Below are 20447 nucleotides of genomic sequence, written 5' to 3' on the forward strand. Positions count from 1 at the left end.
TTGTGGGGGACAGTGAGTGATTCATGTTAACTTCTGGCAGCCCCACAATGGGGCTCTCACAGGGAAGCTCCAGCACTCAGTCTGTGCACGAGGGCCTGCAGCTTCTCAGACAGCGCCACCTGCAGAGAGGAAAGGAGTGGACGTGAGGTGGCTGTGGGTGCAGAGGGCAAACAGGTGAGCTGAAATGTGGGTCCTCCACCCACCTGGTACAGTGCAGGCTGTTCTAGCTCCCTATGTGCGGGGCTGAGACGGCTCAGGGACAGCTGGGCGAAGGCTCTAGATTCAGCCAGAGATGGGAGGGGCTCACATAGCTACAGGAAAGGAAGGGATTGGCTCAGGGTCAGGGGTCAGGGCTGGATTTGGGTTGCAGATGCAGACTAAGGAGGTAGGTGGAGTGGTCACCTGCCCTTGCTGGACCCAGAGTCGAAGAAGTGGCTCCACATGGGCCGGCTTCACGGTACAGGACTCCTGGGCCCCTCGAGGCCAGACCCTCAGCTCCTGGCCAGCCTGGGGTGGTGGCTCCTCTGCCAGCTGCAGCACGTCCAACAGCAGAGACCCTGTGTGTGTATGGGGGGTGGTGGGGGGGAGGCACCAAGAATGACGTGGGGCCTGGGGCCTTGAAGGGGGCCGCAGAAAGGTTGAGGGGACCTCACCATCAGAGCCCAGGAGCCGGAAGGCAGCCTTGCTCCCAGGCAATGTCTGCTTCTTGGGGTCCTCAGTCAGCTTCATTCGTGGTTGGCCTCCCACAGACACCAGCTGCAAGGACAGGGTATTGAGAGAGCTGGACCCTTCTCCCCCAACCCATGATCCCCATGGCCCACCCCCACTTGGCCCAGTCTCTGTCTCTACCTTGTAGACGCAGCCCAGGGAAGGCTGGCGGGGGCAGGTGACCACACTGGTACCAATGCCAATGACATTCACCTCACTGCCCTGGAGGATGGGAGCAGAGGTGCACTGAGCTCAGCTAGCATTTTCAGGCCTAGGGCCCTCCTAACCACCCTCCGCCTGCCCTGCCCCATCCCACCTCCTGGGCCAGCCGGGCCAGCTCCTCCTCATCAATGTTGTTGCTGACAGCGATAGAGACTGACTCCAGCCAGGGCACCTGGAACCTGTGATGAGGACAGGCCCTCAGAAGTTCCTGATTCATCAGGGCTCCCTCCCTCCCCAGTTATGCCCCTCTCCCATGGGAGAATCTGCCCTCAGCCACATGGGCACTGGCCTCCCCAGAGGGCCACAATGTCACCACTGAGGTAGGCCCAGACCAGATCTCCTCAATGTGGGAAGGGCAAGGTATCTCCCCCCCTTTGCCCCATCCCAATATTCATGCCCCAGAGGGGGTCTATCAGCAGACACAGCCCCTCCTGGACTCACTGGGCCGCAGTGGTCCGGAAGAGCTCTCGGATCTCCTGGGCTTGCTGCAGCAGGTCGCCGCTGTCCAGCCGCACTCCCACAGCCTGATAGCCCAGCTCCCCCAAGGCCAGGGCTACCGCCAGGAAGTTGGGAAGACCGCTTCTGCAGGCAGGGACAAGGAGGTCAGGATGATGCAGCTTTTCTGCCGAGCCCCCCGGGGGGTTCCTGGGCCTCACCTCCTCACACTGTAGGTGTCCAGCAGGCCCTGGAAGGCCCGGGGAAAGGCCAGGGCATAGGCCACAAAGGCCGCCCGCTCCCCCGGGTGTGAATCCTGCACCCCCAGCCCCAGGTGGGCACACACACGTTCCAGCCACGCCTCCACACTGGTAACCAGGTCCACCCTGGGGCCCTGACCTGCAGCTGGAGCCAACATCTAGGAAGAGGGATCAGTGAAGAGTGGGGGACCCCAGAGTGCAGGGTAGGGCCTGGTTTGCCTCTGGCTGAGCGTCTGAACAGGGGTAATGCCGCCTGCCTGCCACCTTCCCAGTGCAGCACTGTGGCTCCCTGTCCAGGGTGACTTTGATGGGCCTGACATGGCTTCTGCCTTTGTGCAGAGCAGGGACTTGACTACTCCTCCTCCAGGCAAGGACAGGCCTTGGGGTCTGCCCTCTGGAGTTCAGCCTGGAAGAGAAGGGTACTGACCGGGTCAGGGGGCACTTCGGTGCCTGAAAAGGAGGTGACAAAGGAATGCGCGAGGGTTCCCGCCACTGGAACGCCCCTCAGCTGTCCTGCCAGCATGTTGCTGCTGCCATCGAAGCCTAGACCAGGGCATTGGGCAGGGTTGGGGGATTTCAGGCTGTGTGGAGGGGGGTTCTCAGGCTGGGCCTCCTCCTTTGCCTACCCTTCCCTCCCTTCCCTGGCCCTTACCCCCCAGGTAGCTGTAGGTGGAGGCCGTGAGACCGCCGTCGGGTCCCTGAGCGCGCCGCAACCCCATCTCCAGCAGCCGCTTCTCTGGTCCCGCGATCAGACGAAGCCGCGCCGCGTTGGTAGCGATGAGGCTGTGAGGAGCAAAAGGGCAGGGGCTCGGGGTGAGGGTCACGCAGCCACCACAGCCCGCCCCCCGAGGCCCCGCTCTTCATCCACGGGCTCGCGCAGTCACGCCCACACCCAAAAGGCGCCTCCGGAAAGTCCAAGGTCCTGCTCGGGCGCGCCGAGCCGGGCCCACCTGGCGTAGCTGACCAGGCAGAGGAGCGGCGTCTCCAGCAGCTGCACCACCAGGAGAGGCCCAGACACCTGCAGCAGCGGCACCTGCGGGGAGGGTGTCGGTGGGCAGCCGCAAAACCTCCCTCAGGCGCCCCTCCGGCCCGCCCCGCCTGCACTCACGCCGGGGAAGCTGAGGGAACCCTCCGGCAGGGCCCGCACCGTCACCCCGGAGCAGTCAAGGGCCCGGAGGTGCTCGAAGAACGCGGGGTCGGTGTCCGGGGGCAACACCGAGGCCAGGAACTGCACGTCTGGGGGCGACAAAGGATCGCAAGGGCTGGGGCAAGAGCACAGCAGAAGGGGGCTCGCCGGGGCTGAGACAGCTCCTTGGCCGAGGGGGGCTCGCGGGAGCGCGGAAGGCGGGCTCGAGGGGCGTCTAATGCGGGCTCGAGGGGGCGCTGCTCCGTGAGAGTCCCGCCGCGGGCCGCGGTACCTGCGTCACGCAGGCGGAAGGCACGTAGGAAGCGCACGCAGTCGCGCAGTCCCGCAGCCAGCACGAAGGAGCCGCCGAACGGGCACCGGCGGAAGAAGAGCTCGAACTCGGCGGGCTCGCGCGCCCGGCCCGCACGCCAGTAGCCCAGCGCCATGGTGGCCTGGTAGAGGTCTGTGAGCAGCGGTCGCGCCGCCGCGCGTCCCTCGGGGTCCTGCTCCGCCGCCATCTCTCCAGGCTCCCGGACTCGGCTCCCCACCCGGCCAGCCGGCCCACGTGGCACCGCACTCCCCAATAGCTGGCGCCCCAGACCTGCTTATCATGACGCCCAGCGAACCCGGAGCCCGGAAGGTGGGGACAACCGGGAAGGAACCGCCTTTCCCGGCAACAGGAATGGGCGAGGCTACCAGCCTCTGGACAGAGGGGTCGGGAGGCCGACGGGGCCAGTGGGGAATGTGTCTGCTGTCCCGGCTCATCCCAGCTCCTCGAAGCATGGCCCCCTCCCGCCTGTCCCCAACTCTGCTTTTAGTGCAGAGGATAGAAGAGGGCAGTGGTGACTCCACCTCCAACTAGACTCTGTCTCCACCCCACCTAGAAGCCAACTCAGGTCTGGGGAGGGTCAAAAGCGATTCTAAAGTCTGCTCTGGCACTTAGGTGTGGCCCAGTGTTCAGGAACCAGCCAGCCTGGTGCCCACGCCCAGCTGGTACCAAGGCTTTCAGGTTCTGCACCCTAAGCCCCACAGGAGTCCTGTAAAACTAAGGGTAACCTCAGGTTCCCCACCACCAAGGGGGGCAGTCCATCTGTGTGGCTCAGGGACGTGGAGGACACCAGCTCTGACCAGAAGTAACTGCAGCCCACACCTTTCTCCCAAATACCAAGAACAGCTGTCTCACCAGCTATGCTGGCCAGTCCAGGAGGAACCCTTCGAGGCACAAGTACTGATAGATGGGGTTTGGGGGAGGGGGCAGGTATGGCTCCCCCATGGAATCTGTCATGGAATCTGTCCAGGGACCAGGTCTTCAGCAGGTGGAGCAGCCAGTGCACTGGGGAGGGGGAGTGCCCTCTGAAGAATGAATGAGAGGGCCAGGGCTGAGAGGCAGGGGTGCCGGAGCCAAGACCACAGGACACTGGCAGGGTCAGACCTGGTGGGGCAGGTGACTGGTCACAGCAGTAGGGCCACGTTGGCCTCTAGGACCTCTCTTTACTGGACAGCTGCAGGCTGGCACTTTTGCTCCCAGAGTCAGCCAGCCAGGAAAAGAGCGTGAGGAGGCAGAGTGGGGAGAGTGGATGCCTCCTGGGCCCCAGTGGATGCTAAGGGCATGCTTTCTTCCTGGCTTCAATAGTTTGGAGTGGACATGGCACCTGATGGATGAGTGAAGACAGGAGGATGGCCAAGAGATGGAACAGAAGGGGCAGGCAGGAGATTGAGGTAACACAAGCCACAAGAAGGCTGTGCAGAGGCCAAGAAAGGGGAGGAGATGATGGCTTCTGGGACCACTGATGTAGGACAGGTGGGGGCCCAAGTGGGACACCACTGAGGCCTGGGGCCTGGCAGAGTGCTGCTCACTGAATGCTGCCCACCCACAGGGCCCAGACCAGGACAGGAGGCAGACATAAGGAATCTCAGTCTTTAATGGTGGCAGGGTCTCATGCTCAGGCCCAGTGCTAGGGCTTAGATCTTGTTGAAAGCAGCAATGTCAACGCTCTGCACCTGGAGAGAGGAGGGGGGCAGTGGTCACGTGGGGCCCAGTTTCCCAAAGGCCCACCATGGCTGTGCCCTGGGCCTGTCCACTCACATGCTCCTGGAACTTGGTGACCTCCTCCTCCAGCAGGTCAGTCCCCACCTTGTCGTCCTCCACCACACACTGGATCTGCAGCTTGTGGATGCCATAGCCCACGGGCACCAGCTTGGAGCCCCCCCAGGTCAGCCCATCCAGCTGGACAGAGCGCACACAAGCCTCCAGCTGGGCCATGTCTGTCTCATCATCCCACTGAGGGATCAAGGGGAGAAGAGGCTTGTTCAGGAGCCTGCAGACTCCAGGAGAGAGTCGCTAACCGGCTGCCTTCTGCACGCCCCCGACTGGGGACCGAGCCCGCAAGCCCAGCATGTGCCCTGACCAGCAATCAAACCCAGATCTCCTGGTTCCTGGGTCGATGCTCAACCTCTGAGCCATGCTGGCTGGGCAGAGCCCACTTCTTATAAGGCCCTACAAACAGTCCCAGCTTACTCCTGCCCCACATTTCTCTTTTTAGCACAAGATTTCTGAACCCAGGGCAGGGGGAGGTCAGAGGTGGGCCACTCACAGGCTTGACATCCAGGAGGATGGAGGACTTGGCCACCAGCACTGGCTTCTTCGCCTTCTTCTCCGCATACTGCCGCAGCCGCTCCTCCCGCAGTCGGGCAGCCTCCTTGTCATCCTCCTCGTCACTGCCAAACAGGTCGATATCTTCATCCTCGTCATCCTCGGCAGCGGCAGCTGCCTTTTGGGGGGGGGGCTCCACTTGGCGCATGGGAGACACGTGCTGCCAAAGGGGAGGGGAGGCTGAGACTGAAGTACCCTGCCTGGCAGGCCTGGAGGACACTGGGACCCAGGTCTCTTGCCCTCACTGCGACCTGGGCCAGCCTCCTGCTCCTCTGCAGTACCAGGTATGGGGACTCTGGTCAGTGCTGGGGGGTTTGTGGGGTAGGGACGGGTGCTCACCTGGGTCTGCGGGGCTGTGGCCCGGTGGGTGGGTGAGCTCTTCTCCAGCACACTCAGTCGGGCCTCCAGCTTAGAGATGGCCTGCTGCAGGTCCTGCACCACTGCAGGAGTGAAGGAGATGCTGGTCAGACAGCAGGGGTTGGGCTGGGACCCTCACCCATCAGGCCCAGGGCCTCACCTCCTCGCAGACTCTGGTTCTCCACTTCCAGGCTGGCAATCCGGACAACGAGCTCACTCTGGTCTCCGCTGGGCCCGCTGGAGGCCCCCGGGCCTGAACTCTGCAAAGCAGGGGGAGGGTGAAGGTTTGGCACCCCAACCTGCTCCTAGAATCCCCCAATCACAGCCACTGAGAAGCAGAGCCCTGAGCTGGATGAGAGGCCTGAGAGACACCAGACAGCAGGTCCTTTCAGCCTAGCTCCTCCATCCAGAAGAGAAAGAGGCAGCCCTGTGAGCATGAAACCACGGTGACATTCTCAGCCAAGCAGAAAGCACAAAAAAGAAAGCAGAGGGCCCAAGGCAGAAAGCTCAGAGTTATGGCTACCACTGCCTGATGGGGTGGGAAAGAGCAGGACTTATGGTCCCAGGGGCAGCCTGGCCTTAAGCTGGAAACAGGAGGGGAGAGTAGTTGAGGGGCCAGTAGGGCAGGAAGGAGCATGCATGCCCATGCAAAGGACAGCCACCTGCAGCAGCCAGCACAGTGCCTTGCCACGTACCCACCATCTGGCTAAGTCTGCCCTTGAGAGCTCTGAGTAACTTGAGAATTGAAGCCTGGTCCCCATCTTCTGACCCTTGCAATGCAGCCCAAGGAGCCCACCCACAGGGCGTCACAGCTCAAGCCTGAGTTATACACCAGTGGAATGGCTCTGGGAACACAGTGCACCTGGCTCTTTCCTCAGGGCCACTATTCCCCTTCAGAGTCCAATCATGATAAAAGACCTTGGCCTGAGACTCACCCAAGCAGCCATAGGACAAAAGCCACTGTTCTGCATACCCCCAGGCCATGGACAGGCTAAAGGTCTCCAGAGAGGACAGGTTACCAGGTGCCTGGCTCTCTGCCACTGACCTCTGTGCTATGATGCACCAACTAGCATGCTCCTAGCAGAGCCAGCCCATGTCACTCCCCTCCTCAGCTCAACTCAGTGCCCTAGTCAGTAAACAGTACACCGTCCACCCTGCACCTCATGCTGACAGCTGTGCTGAACCCACCCACCACCAGCACACAGCCCCCATGCCATTCCCACTAAGACCTCTGATGGCCTCAATCACACAGGGATGAAAGCCAGAACCTCCCACTCCTGCCCATTTGGTTGGGCACCAGCTGAGTAGGCTTCTCTCCCAGGGGCTTAGTGCCCGAAAACAAGTGAACTAGGTCCTGGCAGCAGGCTGGTGCCTCGAGCCCTGCTGAGGCTCTGCTGTGCCTGCTGCCCGGCATGCATAAGTGGTGGGGAGACCAGGGTGCTGGGGGCCAGCGGGTCCCTGGTGCCTGGCCCTGCATGCCACTAGGCCTCTCCTTGAAATCTATGCCCTGGCCCCACCCACTCCACCCTACCCCAACAGGAACTCATGTCCAGGCAGGGACAAAGAAGCCAGGGGGCCCGGGGCCCTTACCTCAGCCTCAAGGAGATGGGAACAGGCCACCTGGTCACTGCCCAGCAAGCTGCAGGCAGCCACCTCATAGCCTCAGGGAAGGGCCACACACTAAAGTTTTTACTCTAGAACCCTCCATCTCCACCTGACCCTGTGCCTGGTACCAGGCAGTTCCCAGGAACCTCTGGGTGCTGTAGTCCCAGTGTCTGCTGACAGCGGGGCTGGGCCAGCACCATTCTTCCTGGGTCCCTGCTGTTGGTTGACTGACGTTCCTGAATAAGGCTCATGGAAGCCTCAGCACCAGCACCTCAGGTGGGGGCTCAGCTGGAGCAGGGTCTTCACAGGGTGACCGTTACGCTGAGGTCATTAGGGTAGCCCTGACCCAGTGGCTGGTGTCCTTGAGACAGGCAAGGGGATGCGAAGAGGGAAATGGCCATGTGCACGCCAGGGAGAGGCCTCAGAAGGAACCAACCCTGCTCACACTTCAACCTTGGACTCCAGCCTTCAAGCTGTGAGAAAGTGACTGTTGTTTAAACTGTGTGGCCTGTGGTGCTTTGTTACCCAAGCCCTAGCAGCATGCCACAGCTTTCCCCAAAGACCAGGACCCAGCATCTGACTAACACAACCAGGCCCAATGGTGGGAGGAAGAAGTCTCCTGGGTGCAAAGACCTCCTGCCACCCAGGTCGTGTCTGCCCAGGCCAAACCTGGTCGGGGAGAAGGCAAAGCAGGAAGGAGCAAGTAGGGGCCAAGCACAAAGCAGGGCCTGCTGCGAAGATGGTGGTAGCACCACTTCCCAGGGGACACCTGCCCAGGGCTGCCCAGTCTATGGCCAGGAGCCACTACACCCGAACCAGCTGTGCAGGCAGGTGACCTCACATGGCAAAAGGGACTTTGCAAATGTGATGAGGGTGAGATGGGAGGCGATCCTGGATTATCCAGGTGGGCTCAGTGTCATCACAAGGGTCCATAGAAGAGAAAGGCAGGGAGAGAGAAGGAAATGTGACAGGAGCAGAGGTCAGAGTCACTACACTGCTGGCTAGAAGCCACAGGCAAAGGAATGTGGGTAGCCTCTAGAAGCTAGAAAAGGCAAGGAAATGGATTCTCTCCCAGACTCTCCAGAAGCAGCACAGCTATGCTGACACTTGGCCTTCAGAGCCAGGACACCCCCATGTCCCAGAGGGATAAAGAGGTCCCAGGTCCTGTGGCGAGGAAGGTAGAGTACTAGGTCTGTCACCTCCTAGGGACACACCAGGCAGGGACAGAGGTGGACATGGTACTGTCCTCTCCTGATCTCATCTGGGACTAGGGAGCCAAGCTGGGCTGTAGGGTCCCTGCCTGGGCTTCAAATTCAAAATGGTGTCCATTCTGTGGTTGGAACTCCACACCCTATGAACCTATCTCTTTGGGGAGGTCAAGGCCTAGGAGGGAAAGGAGGCTTCCCTTAGCATGGAGCAGGCAGGTGAGAGGTGCAGCAAGGATGCAGAGTAAGAAGTCCCCTGTGGTCTGGGCCCAGGTCCATGTCCAGGCAGGAACAGCATCACCCTGACTTTGCTCCAAGGGCAAAACAATCAGCAGTACTGAGGCAAAGTCAGATGTGCTGTTGGGTGTGAGGGCAGCGGCAGCAGCGCCAGCCTGTGGGTGCTTGGGCCGCAGTACTCACTCCGGCCAGGGACTTCTGGATGTTCTCTCTGGCTCTCGCAATGTCCCGGAGGATCACGCTTGCGCCATTCTCCTGCAGACAGTGCAGAAAGAACCAGTCTTTTTTTTCCATTAAAAATTTTTTTTTTAAAAAAAGGATCCCTATGTCCCTTATATGGAAAATAAGGAAGTGATGCGCAGAATGAAAGCTCAGTGAGCAAGAGGCAAGAAGTGTAAGGTGCCTGAGTCTTGCAGCAGTGACAGCAGGCCCAGCCCAGATCCACATTTGTGTGCTATGCTGCCCAGTAGCCTGGGAGACAGTGGGGGCATGCTGTCAAGCGCTGAGACAGGAGCGGATCCAGCACCCCAGGAGTCAGCCAGGGCCAACCCTCCAAAGACCCACCACCAGCACCTGGAGCAGAGCTACTTGGGCAGAACATGCCTCTGCCCTCTGGGCACTGGTACAGCTACCTAGCGGCCCCAAGTGCAGCCTTTACCTGGCATGAGGAGCCAGTCACAGGCCCATTCATCTGCTCGTAGAATTTCCTTTCTGCATCATCATATCTGAACTTGTCAAACCAGATCTTCTCGTGCATTAGGAAGTTTGTGGCCATTTTCCTGCTGGGAGAAAAAGTTGAGGCTAAGACAGCCTGGAGTGCATAAGTGCCCCTTCTAACAGCCCGGATACCAAAGGTGCAGGGTAGCCATCCCAGTCCTTGGGAGACAAGGCCTCCAGGCTCCGCGCAGAGCACATAAGCTCCTCACCCACACCACCCCTGCTCCCACTGTAGGCTCCATTCAGTGCTCGGGCCATAGTCCCAGGCCTGTCCCCAAGACCAGTGGCTCTCAAAGCGTGGCCAGGAACTTCTGGGGCACCCGAGGTCCCCCCCCTTTTCCAAGCACGCATCTATGCAAGGCTGGATTTGTGTCAGACAACACACACCCACATCTGAACACAGAAGCAAGTGGGACTCCACCGCTTCCTATTAAGCTAGATACTAAACATTTCAAAATGTAAAACACGGCCACTTGCTCACTGAATTTTCTTACAGGAAAATTGTTTCTCATGTTTTTCAATAAACACTTGTAGTACTTCTGCTAATGTGGTGCAAATCCACAGATAAAACAAGAGCTCTCTGGTGTCCCCAGACCAGTAAGTTTGAGAACTGTTGCTCTAGCCCTAGGCAAGCAAACTACAGCCGGAGAACCACATCTGGCCCATTGTCTGTCCATGCACATTGCTGCCCTCACACTGACGCCAATCTGCTGCTTTCCCTCAGCTTGACAAGGTGGGGCAGCTATTGCAGACCTGGGCCCACAGAGCCCCTCCTACTTCTCACTGAATATGACAAAAATGGACCCTGTCCCGCCAATTCTTGGGCGAGGAACCCAGGCTATCACTGCACTTCACCAAGTGTCTTCTTGGTGACAAGAGGAAATGGGTCTCGCCCCTGTGAAAAGCCAGCTCCATGAAGATGGTATAAGCTCCATGGCCCCCTACCCCCACCACACAGGGACACCCCATCCCCATGATGGGGCCCGTACCCTGTCCCTCACAAGGCCAGATCCAGTCAACTCATCAGATCAACCCCACAGAAGGGCAGAGTGAGAGGGCTCCTGCTGGAAGTCTGGGGACCAGGCTGGTGCCACTTTCCTGTAGATCCAGGGAGCCTCTCCAAGTCCTACTGGCCCAGCCTGGGGCACAGCCACATGCACCCCAGGGTCCCCAGCTCCCCACTGTTTCATCTTCCCTAGAGCCCAAAAGTCTTTGCCCACCTGCCTGGGAACCCCTTTTGTGGCCAGGAACTGGATGCCCCCACCCCTGGCCGCCTCCAGGCCCCTGGCCTCCAGAGACCACTACTGGTACTGCATGAAACTGTCCTAGAGCAAGGCCCCTGGTCCCCAGGATGAAAGCAAGTCTGCCTCACCAAGTGGGTGTCCTTCAAACTAAGGCCGATAGATGGCCATGAGCTGGTGTAACTGACACCCACCTTACCTCATAGGGAGACGGGTGGAACAGACAGGAGGGACAGGCAGGCATGCTAGCTCCCAATGGGGCCCAGGAGTCTTCAATGTTCCCCAAGGAGCTGCCTCGGCAAGAATTACCCTGTATGGGGCAGATTCAGCACGATGCTGACCCTCTTCCTCCCCCAACAGCTCAGAACTTTGTGACCCGAGAGGTGACCCTGGAGGCTACATTGCACAACCCACTCCTACATTCAACTTAGCCGGGTCCAGGTGTCTCAGGGAGAGCCCCTCAGGTGCAGGGGGGCAGGGGGGAGCACACAAGGCCCCAGCCCGGGAAAGCCCAGGCCAGGCATCTGTCCTGCATGTTTCTCCTACTTGGGTCTCAGGCTGGACATGGATGGGCCAGACCGGGCACTGGGTCGGTGAACCAGAGATGTAGATTCGAGGTGCCAGGCCACGCGCAGGGCCTCAGCAGCATGGTGGCGGCACTCCGCACTGTCGTAGGTGGGCTTGGTGAGCCAGGGGGCCTCGGCATCTTTGTGCAGGAAGTACCAGTAGGGAAGGGCAGACGTTGGGACCCCCCCATCAGCACGCCTCAGCTCAGCCCGCTTGTTTCCCAGAGTGTTGCGGCCCCGCCGATCTCTACGGGCCCGCTTGACATTCTCAGCCTGGCTGGCTCGCTCCTGCAGGCGCACCTTCCCAGGGGGGTGACCATCAAACAGGGCCTCGTAATAGCCCCTCTCGGCTGCGTCGTACCGGGGCTTCTCCAGCCACACCTCCCGCACCAGTGCCTGCAGGCTGCCAAGAGGGGGCTGGCCATTGGCTGGTGAACTAGGCTGGTGGGTGAGGGCCAGGTCAAGGGCAGGTGCCCGCTGGCCTGTGTCAGGAGCCCCCTGCCTGCTGCTCCCCTCTGTGGCCAACAGCAGAGCCTGAGACCACTCCACAAATGCCCGCTCAGCCTGGTCGAAGGCAGACTTGTTGACCCAGATGCCCCACGTCACATGGTGGCAGGCCATCTGGCTTCCGTGGGTGCAAGGACCCCTAGGGGCCAAAACCAGTGGCTGGGCTGCCTGGGCAGCCAAGTCTGCCAGCCTCTGGCGGTAGGAGCTCTCTGCCTGGTCGAAAAGCAGCTTGTCTAGCCAGACATGGTCAGCTGAGAGGCCCACAAGGGCCAGGTCTGCCCCACCGAGCCAGCTCTTCGGGGAGCGCTTCCTCTTCTTCTGCAGGGGCTGCCTCCCTTTATGGCTCTTCCCAGGAATGCCCCTGCAGCTGTATGGGGCCTCGACCTCCTCTGCCTCCTTGGTGTCCTCCTGACCTGGCCCGTTCACGGCTGGCACCTGGCCCAGAAGCTGCTGGGCAGCGGCGGCGGCTCGCGTGGCCTCGTGCTCGTGGAAGCGCTGCTCAGCCTCCCCATACTTCTGCTTGTCTTCCCAGACGGTCTCCAGGGCACAGGAGGCCTTCCCGCTCCTCATCTTCCGCACAGCATTAAAAGCAAGCACAAGAAGGCAGTTGAGCACAGCGAGCCCTGGCTGCCAGCGTCCTGCCCCTCCCTTGGCAGCCTGGCTGCAGGTCAGAGGAGCCTGGGGACGCTTCCCAAGGGGGGGGGGGGTGCCATCAGGCAACATGCAAGGACCCCCAAGTCAAATCCGCAGGGACCTCAGTAAAGCAAAAACCAACATACACGTATGAGTGTGTAAATATATGTATTCTTTTAACTGCAAAACTTTTCTTTCTTTTCAAAACTTTTCTAATCCAACATGCACCCAAACTCTCCTAAGCTGTCTAGAGGATACTGTTTTCCAAACCTCAGAAACCTTTTCTTATAGAATCTCCAAACAGGATGCCAGATAAAACAGAAAATGCACTCAGTTCATTTGACTTTCAAGTGAACAACAAATAATCTTTACAGTAAGTACATCCCATGAAATATTTGAGACTCACACTGAAAAGTTATTCATTGTTCATCTGAAATTTTAACAGAATGTTCTGTGCTTTTGCTAAGTCTGGCTACCTCCCCTGAGGCACTGGTTTTAAAGAAAGCACTTGGCAATCTCTGAGGATGGCCCATTGTGGTGTGCCCATCTCTGAGTCACCCACACCTACCACAGCCACACCACCATCCAGAGCACCACACATTCCAAGGGGAGCTACCTAGGGTCTCAGTCAAGGTACAGCCTCTCAGTGGGCAGCTGGGAGCAGAGGGTGAAGCGCCCTACCTCCACAAAGCCACATCAGGGAAGACAACAGGGCAGATGCTGGTGACCCTCTAAAGGGAAGGAGCCCAGTGGCTCAAGGGAACGAGTAAGAACCATGCTCCTTGGTCAGCTGCAGGTGCCTCCGACCAGCAGGCAATCAGCTCACACCTGTGGGTGCACTAAACTGAAAGGGCCAACAGGACTCTCTGAATCCCAGGACATCAGGACCCCTCCCCTTGTTTCAGCACCATTACTGGGACAGTGAGAGGCAGGTGAGGGAGTCTGAGCCCCACTGGAGGTGGCCTTAGTCATCTGCTGCCCCTGTGCAATTTCCAAAGGGTGCTAGACTCATAGCAATGGCCTCGCCCCCGACTCTGCTCCCAGGTGTGGTGCTACGGAAAGGCTGGATGGCACTCTATTGACCAGTCCAGAATGCTGAGGCAGTTCCCCCACTCGGCAAGAATGGGGGTCTAGGCCACTGCAGCCTGACTAGGAGGGGCTCAGGCCAAAAAAGCCCCACAGCCAGTCTGCTCTAAGGATGTGCCTAGGGGTCCTCAAGCTCACACTCAGCTGGACAGTTCTACACAGGCGGCTGTGACCAGCACAGCGAATCCCTCCCAGCCTCAGACCCAACTCCGGGCCCTGCTCCCCAAAGTAGAGGGGGGCATCCTGACCAACATCCAAGTGCTAACTTGCCAGGGGCTGAGCAGCTATCCCTCAGGACACCCCCGCTGTCCCCTGCTGCCCCCTCACTGGTGGAGCCTACGCAAGGGTCGACCCACTGGTCCTCACACCCAAGAGGCAAAGTCTCCAGAGGCAGGGCAGTCCTTTAGCCTGGATGGTAAACCCTCCCCACTACTCACCATGGGATCTACAGCTCTTCCCTAACACCCCAGCAAAACCAAAACCCAATTCCAATTACCCCATGGGACGTGTGGACTAAGTCTCACAACCACCTAGCACTTTGGGGAGAGTCCTCCTTATACTCTGCAAGGCTATGTTGGAGGCCTCTAATGACACATGCCACAGGCCTCTTATGAGGTCTGAGCAGGTTCCAGAAAGGTTCAGGGGTAGTCCCCTGGCACCTTCCTGTCCAGGCTGGTGGCAGCACTTACCAAGGCCAGGCTGACGGCAGAGGCTGTGATGGGAGGCAGGAGCGTGTGCCCAGGAGGCAGGGCATTGTGACATCACTCACTGTCCCTGAAGGGGCAGCAGGCTGACCAGGCAGGGCTTATGTACCCTCTGACTGTTCTGATGCCTAGTCCCTTTGGCCCAGCATATAAGACTGGCCCCTAGTGCCCAAGTCCTGCCAGACCCTGTTGACCTAAACACTTCCTTGGCTCTTGACACCAGACCAGGCTGTGCTCAGGGCTCTGGAGGCCACAGTTCAGAGGAGGGGAAGCCAGTTCTCCAGATGCTGAAATGAGGAACAAGGCCTGAGGCACAGGACTTGCTGGGGCCATAGCTCTATGCCCTGCCCACAGCCCTAACCAGCTCAGGAGGTGGGAGATGGCTCTGCCCAGGGAAGTATCTGAACTTAAGGGATCAGAGGTTGAACCCAACAAATCCAGCTGCTTTGTGCTCCAGAGGAGGAAACAAGCCCAGTTGCCTGGTGAGCTAGGTCCCACATGCCCCAGGGCAGTGCTGGCTACACTGGGGGTTCCCTGGCTCAGGTGAAGGGAGCATGGGTGCATAGGACAGGTGGTACTTACTTTCGCTCTGACTTCCTAGGACAGCATGAAGAGAAAGCGGCAAGGTTAGAGGCAGTCAGACAGGGTGGCCTGAGAAGGCTGGAGGGCCCTTCAGAAGCTGCTTGGTGAGGCAACGTGCAGGTGAGTTTGGTGGAGGAGCAGAGGTGAGCACTAGACAGACCCACCACCAAAATCCCAGGAGGAGATGAAGTCTACCCCTCAGGAACCTCTGTCACACTTGAAATGGGCAGCTGATGGATGAGGCACAAGATGACAAGGACCACTCCAGGGGTCTCAGTGTCACCAGAGAGCTCTGTCTCAAGGACACAGTCTCCCTGCTGTGTTCAAAAGGACAGGGCTTTCAACGCATTCCCAGATAGGACCAGCTAGGTGCCACGCCCCAGGAGCTGAGAGACTCAGCCCTCTGGACACAGACAACAAGACCTGCCCTTCCTGCCACACACCCCCCCCCCCCCACTCGCCACCACTAGAGCCCTAGGAATCTGTCTCCCTTCTCCAACAGGAGCTCTGCCACCCAGGTCCCTGCATAGCATCAAGTCACTGATGGCCAGGGACACACAAGGTGCCCTGTGGGAGTGGACTGACAAGAAGCTGGTACCAAGGGGAAGCAGCTGGCCTGCAGGAGCAACACCCACTTGCTGGGCTTCTTAGGAGGTGAGGCTCCTGGAGGGGACATGGAATATGGCTCTGGGGGGAGAAAGGAAGCTAGCCACAGTGGAGGGCAGTGGAGAGCCATTTGGGTATGAAGCCAGTGTTGGGAACAGGGCCAACAGCACCCACAGGGACGCTCCTGGCTCCCCCTGCCCTACTGCTAGATCTCCCAGGACAACCGAACAGCCCCCAGCAGCTCAGACGCAGGAGCCCACCTCTATTTCCTCAACACCCCAGATTCCTGATGGCCTGCATTCCATGAGGTCTTGCTGAACAAAAAACCCATCTCTCCTGGAAGAAAAATGAGTTGGAGTTGGAACACTTCCCTTTGAGGACACAAATATGCAAATCTATAGTTTTCCAGTAAGGATGCCGCATGGGCACAGGAACAGTCAGACCCTCCACTCCAGAGGTTTCTACAGGAAGCAGCAGCCACAGCTTGAAGCAAGGGGAGAAAAGCTCATAAACACCAGAGCAAGGACCAGAATGGCCTCAGGAGTTCCCACCAGCTGCTGACATGCACATCTACAAAGCAAAGAGCCAGACTGCCTCCCACTGTCTATCAGGAACACTGAAACTCTTCCATGGGAGGGGCACTGCCTTACTGAGCTGCCAGGGTTCTCGGGCCCACGGTTTGGGATTACGCCATGTCGGGCCACTAGGCCCAGTGGTAAAGGAAGCTGACTCAGTAGGGGCGGTCCTGGTTAGAGATGACCCCTCTTTAGTGACATTCCCAGCCCAGAGCCTGGAGCATACACACTCTTGGCTGCACTGAGGGGGACATGTGAACCAAAACCTACAGGGCCTCTGGGTCCCAGAACCCTTCTCAGCCTCTGAGGAGCCAGGAAAGCAGTTCCTGTGATACCAGCACAGAGAACCTGGCAGCAGCCCCTGCCCAGGACAATACTGGCTGGAGGATCCTGAAAGAAGGTGAGGATGTGTTATGTCAGGGTGCTGGGGGACCCGTGACAGTGAGGGAACAGGGGTTTCTGGGAGGGGTGGCCCCTCCCCTAGCCCCACTGTCCATACCACCTTCCCATCTTCCTCAGATAGCCCTTTGCCCACATCACCCCACTGTAGTCACACAGGGGAGCTCCCAGACTGTACACCCAGGGTTCAAAAAAAAAAAAAAAGCCCACCTTCCATGGGAAGTGGGAATGGTATGAACAGGTTCATGAGATGCACAGGGGACAGGGTCTGCAGGCAGCTTCGCTTTCTCTGGGCCCCCTGGCTGGTATGGCTGAGACCAGTGCTGCACAACAGAGCTTTCTGTCTACAGCATCCGCCAGGGCAGCAACAAGCTCCTGCCAAAAACAGCCAAATAGCGGGGAAGCTGCACGGACAGTCCAGAAGGGTAGGATTCCCTTTGCCTTCCCTTGGGGGAGGCTCCACAGCCCCAAATTCCTACTCAAGATGCTTTCTGACCTGACTCCTGAGTAGTTCAGCCCCACTCAGGAAAGCCAACCTGTCCTGCCGGCAGAAAGAGGGCCCCTGCACCCATATGGCTCACACTGTGGCTGCACAAGTCACCCGGCCCCAAGTGCTGCCTCAAATACTACAACAGCTCATGGTGGTGGTCTAACCTGACCAGCCAGGCTCCTGTACACTTCTCTAGGGGTAACTCTAGTACTACACACGTGCTTCCTCAACCCTTCCATTTATACATCACAAGCGTAATATGCGTGTGTGTGTATCTAGGCCTCACACACAGCTGGGAGACAGGAGTGGGAAAGTGAAAGGCAGGCTCCGAGTTGGTGAGGAGCCAGGGATCTGTCTCCACTGTCTGTACTTTGCACCAATGTCACACTGCCACCCACTTCCAACACATATGTTCCATCTTAAAACATCAAAATATCAGCACAGGGCTTGACAAATGCTAAGGCCAGCATTTCCTGCCTGCAGCCCCTGAAAAGCTGACACTAGCACATCACATGCCAGACATATTCCTTTTGTTGACCTTTTAAAAAATACCACCTTCCAGAAACCATTCAGAAAAACACCTGTCAAACGCATTTGCCCACCTATGCTAAACATTGCAACCTCACCCAGCCCTCCAGAAGCAAAGCCCAGTGGGGGGGGGGGGGGAGGATGGCCCCCAACCAGGCTTCTCCAGAGGACAGTCATCCTGGCCCATAGAGGGTAAAAAGGAACCAGTGGCCGAGTGCTCACTCTGCCCAGGCTCCCATGAATACCACAGCAGCCTCACTCACGCCATTTCACTGAGGAAATGTCGGCCTAGCCTAGCGGATACCCCTGACTGGCACAGGGCCCAGAACACTGCTCTGCAAAGGTGGCACAGGGAACCTGCTACTTGAGAGTTTGTGCTAGGCACTCCATGAGGAGGCGCTTTCTCATGGGATGTTCTCTGTCCACAGGGCTGGACACAGGAGGGCTCAGGAATGATAGAATCTCACTTAAGCCAGCCCACTTACTAGCTCAGAGAGCCCAGGCTGTCAGAGCTGCTTCTGCAGGAGTCTTGTAAGCTAAGACACTCTTCACAGGCCCACTCTCAGAGGAGTTACATGCCAGGGTCAATTTAAATGACTACCCTGGCTCAGCCGGCATGGCTCAGTGGTTGAGCATCAACCTAGGATCCAGGAGATTGTGGTTTGATTCCTGGTCAGGGCATGTGCCTCTGCTGCGGTCTCGATCTCCAGTGGGGGGCCTGCAGAAGGCAGCTGATCAATGGCTCATCATTAATGTTTCTCTCTCCCTCTCCCTGAAATCAATAAAAATATATTTTAAAAAATAAAAACAAATAAATGACTACCCTGGCAGGCAGGGACCACCCCAATTGCTCCAGGGTGGCCCTTCATTCTGGAAATCCTGACTTGTAGACTCCAGGGAGTCTCTACCTCACTCCACCCCCATGGCTCCAGCATGAGCCTTTCCCCCCTTCCGCTTAAAGTGTCCTTTTTTTTTAAGTAGACGGTATCACCCTCCCTTTCGGAGACTGCCTTCAACACTGCCTCCTGTCTGGACTCTTTTTTAAAAACATATCTTTATTGATTTCAGAGACAGGAAGAGAAACATCAATGATGAGAGTCATTGGTCAGCTGCCTCCGGCACGCCCCCCCACTGGGGATCGAGCCCACACCCCGGACATGTGCCCTGACCGGGAATCGAACCTCGATCTCTAGAACCTAGATGCTCAAGCGCCGAGCCACGCCCGCCAGGCCTGTGCGGATTCTTTATCCAAGCCAAGGCCCCGGTCACTCTCAGGGGGCCCTGTTTCAGTGGCTCAGCAGTCACGTCCTCTTCCCTTCCCGCTTTCGTGAGCCGGTGAGGTTCCCAGAGGGCTGGGCGCGCCTGTCGGCCTAGGCCGGGCCGCCGCGAAGTGCTTAATAAACACGTGCTGGGCAAGGGGTCCACAGGCGCGGGCCACAGCTCGCAGGTATTCCGGTCACCCACCAGCACCGGCCGAGGAGGGCCCCAGGCATCCGGCCGCCGCGCTCGGGCCGGGATCGCCGCAGGGATCTGCCGGCCACGTGGCCCACGGGCCCCGCCCCTCCGCGCTGGCCCGGCGCCGCGCTCGGCCCGCCGCCCCTAAGCCAGGCCCCTGACGGCGCGGAGCCGCTAGGGCAGCCCGGGCCGCCCGCCCCTGGCCCGTGGGGCTCCCGCGGCACGTAGCGCGGGCCGCCCGCCCCTGGCCCGTGGGGCTCCCGCGGCACGTGGCCCGGGCCGCCCCTCGCCCGTGGGGCCTTCTTCGGCGCGAGCCGCGGTACTCACACGCCTGCCAAGGACGCGGCGAGCAAAGACCAGGGCTCGGCGGCGCGGGACAGCTGAGGAAAAGGAGGGCCGTCCGGGTCGCGCACGGGAAATGAAACCGCGGGGTCTACCACGTGACGCGGGCGGGGACGCGGGGGGAGCGGCTCGCGCGCCCGCCCCGCCGTCGGCGCGGCGCGGGACTCTGTCCCGGGCTGCAGAGACGGAAGCCAGATGGAGACCACCACGGGGCTCGCTCTTTCCTGGAGGAGCCGGAGCAAATAGCTGGGAACGGGACGGCAGCCCGCCTGCCCCTCCGCTGCCGGCTCAATGGGCTCGCCCGGCCGGGGCTGAGGGGCGGGCCCGCACGCACGGCGCGGCTCGCGGGGACGGTCCCAGCGGCGCGGGGGCGGGGCTCGCGCAGGCGCCCCGGAGCCGGCGAGACAAAGGGGAGGGCCGCGGCCAGCTCCGCCCCCAACGCCGGCCCGAGCGGCCGGCCGGCGGGCTTATGGCTCCGGCGCCCCGGCCTCCGCCACCATGTACCCTGCGGGTTCCCCGGCGGGCCCGGCCCCGCGCCGCGGCCGCCACTCCCCGCCCGGATGTCCCGCGCAAACGCCGCGGCCCCCCGCCCCCGCCCCGGCCCCCGCCGAGCGGCCCCGCGTGGCGGTGAAGATGGCCTTCCGCAAGGCCTACTCCATCAAGGACAAGCTGCAGGCCATCGAGCGCGTCAAGGGCGGCGAGCGGCAGGCCAGCGTGTGCCGCGACTTCGGCGTGCCTGGCGGAACGCTGCGCGGCTGGCTCAAGGACGAGCCGAAGCTGCGCTGGTTCCTGGAGCAGCTGGGCGGCGAGGTGGGCACGCAGCGCAAGAAGATGCGGCTGGCCAACGAGGAGGAGATCGACCGCGCGGTGTACTCGTGGTTCCTGGCGCTGCGCCAGCACGGCGTGCCGCTGTCGGGGCCGCTCATCCAGGCGCAGGCCGAGGCCTTCGCGCGCCAGATCTACGGGCCCGAGTGCACCTTCAAGGCCAGCCACGGCTGGTTCTGGCGTTGGCAGAAGCGCCACGGCATCTCCAGCCAGCGCATTTACGGCGAGGCCGAGTCCCCGGCTGCCGGCCCCGCTCCCGGCTCGCCGGTCAAGCAGGAGCCCGGGCAGCCTCCGGGCGCCGGCTCTCTGCCGGGCCGCGTCCCGCTCTCGCCAGCCCCCGTCGAGGGCGGCTATGACGATGAGCAGATCTACAACGCCAACGT

At 60.0% G+C, this 20447-nt stretch overlaps 2 protein-coding genes across 11 annotated transcripts; both read right to left on the minus strand.

Annotated features, from left to right (window-relative positions):
* On the minus strand, positions 1 to 3327 carry NAPRT (nicotinate phosphoribosyltransferase). Of its 2 annotated transcripts, none has more exons than XM_081117225.1 (13): positions 3044 to 3327; positions 2734 to 2861; positions 2576 to 2658; positions 2278 to 2408; positions 2053 to 2168; positions 1587 to 1783; positions 1372 to 1512; positions 1025 to 1109; positions 850 to 930; positions 654 to 756; positions 403 to 557; positions 204 to 276; positions 1 to 119 (listed from the first exon to the last, which is right to left on the minus strand). In XM_081117225.1, the coding sequence occupies exons 1-12, from the start codon at positions 3267 to 3269 to the stop codon at positions 232 to 234; spliced, it is 1491 nt and encodes a 496-aa protein (XP_080973351.1). In that variant the 5' UTR covers positions 3270 to 3327; the 3' UTR covers positions 1 to 119; positions 204 to 231. The 2 variants fall into 2 exon arrangements, with proteins under 2 accessions (XP_080973351.1, XP_080973350.1); XM_081117224.1 differs by having other exon boundaries at positions 204 to 311.
* A 1328-nt stretch (positions 3328 to 4655) lies between these two features.
* EEF1D (eukaryotic translation elongation factor 1 delta) lies at positions 4656 to 19604 on the minus strand (the record flags this gene model as incomplete). Of its 9 annotated transcripts, XM_081117300.1 has the most annotated exons (9): positions 4656 to 4752; positions 4838 to 5032; positions 5346 to 5564; positions 5744 to 5844; positions 5922 to 6021; positions 8992 to 9063; positions 9467 to 9590; positions 11313 to 12409; positions 19225 to 19592. In XM_081117300.1, 8 exons carry the CDS (start codon positions 12407 to 12409, stop codon positions 4714 to 4716), a joined length of 1947 nt encoding a protein of 648 aa, XP_080973426.1. In that variant the 3' UTR covers positions 4656 to 4713. The 9 variants fall into 9 exon arrangements, with proteins under 9 accessions (XP_080973426.1, XP_080973430.1, XP_080973431.1 ...); XM_081117304.1 differs by lacking the exon at positions 11313 to 12409 and having other exon boundaries at positions 19225 to 19604; XM_081117305.1 differs by lacking the exon at positions 11313 to 12409 and having other exon boundaries at positions 9467 to 9587; positions 19225 to 19488.
* Between the last annotated feature and the right edge of the window lie 843 nt (positions 19605 to 20447).

Source organism: Miniopterus schreibersii, assembly GCF_964146895.1.
Source record: "Miniopterus schreibersii genome assembly, chromosome: 17".
NCBI classification, from domain to species: domain Eukaryota; kingdom Metazoa; phylum Chordata; class Mammalia; order Chiroptera; family Miniopteridae; genus Miniopterus; species Miniopterus schreibersii.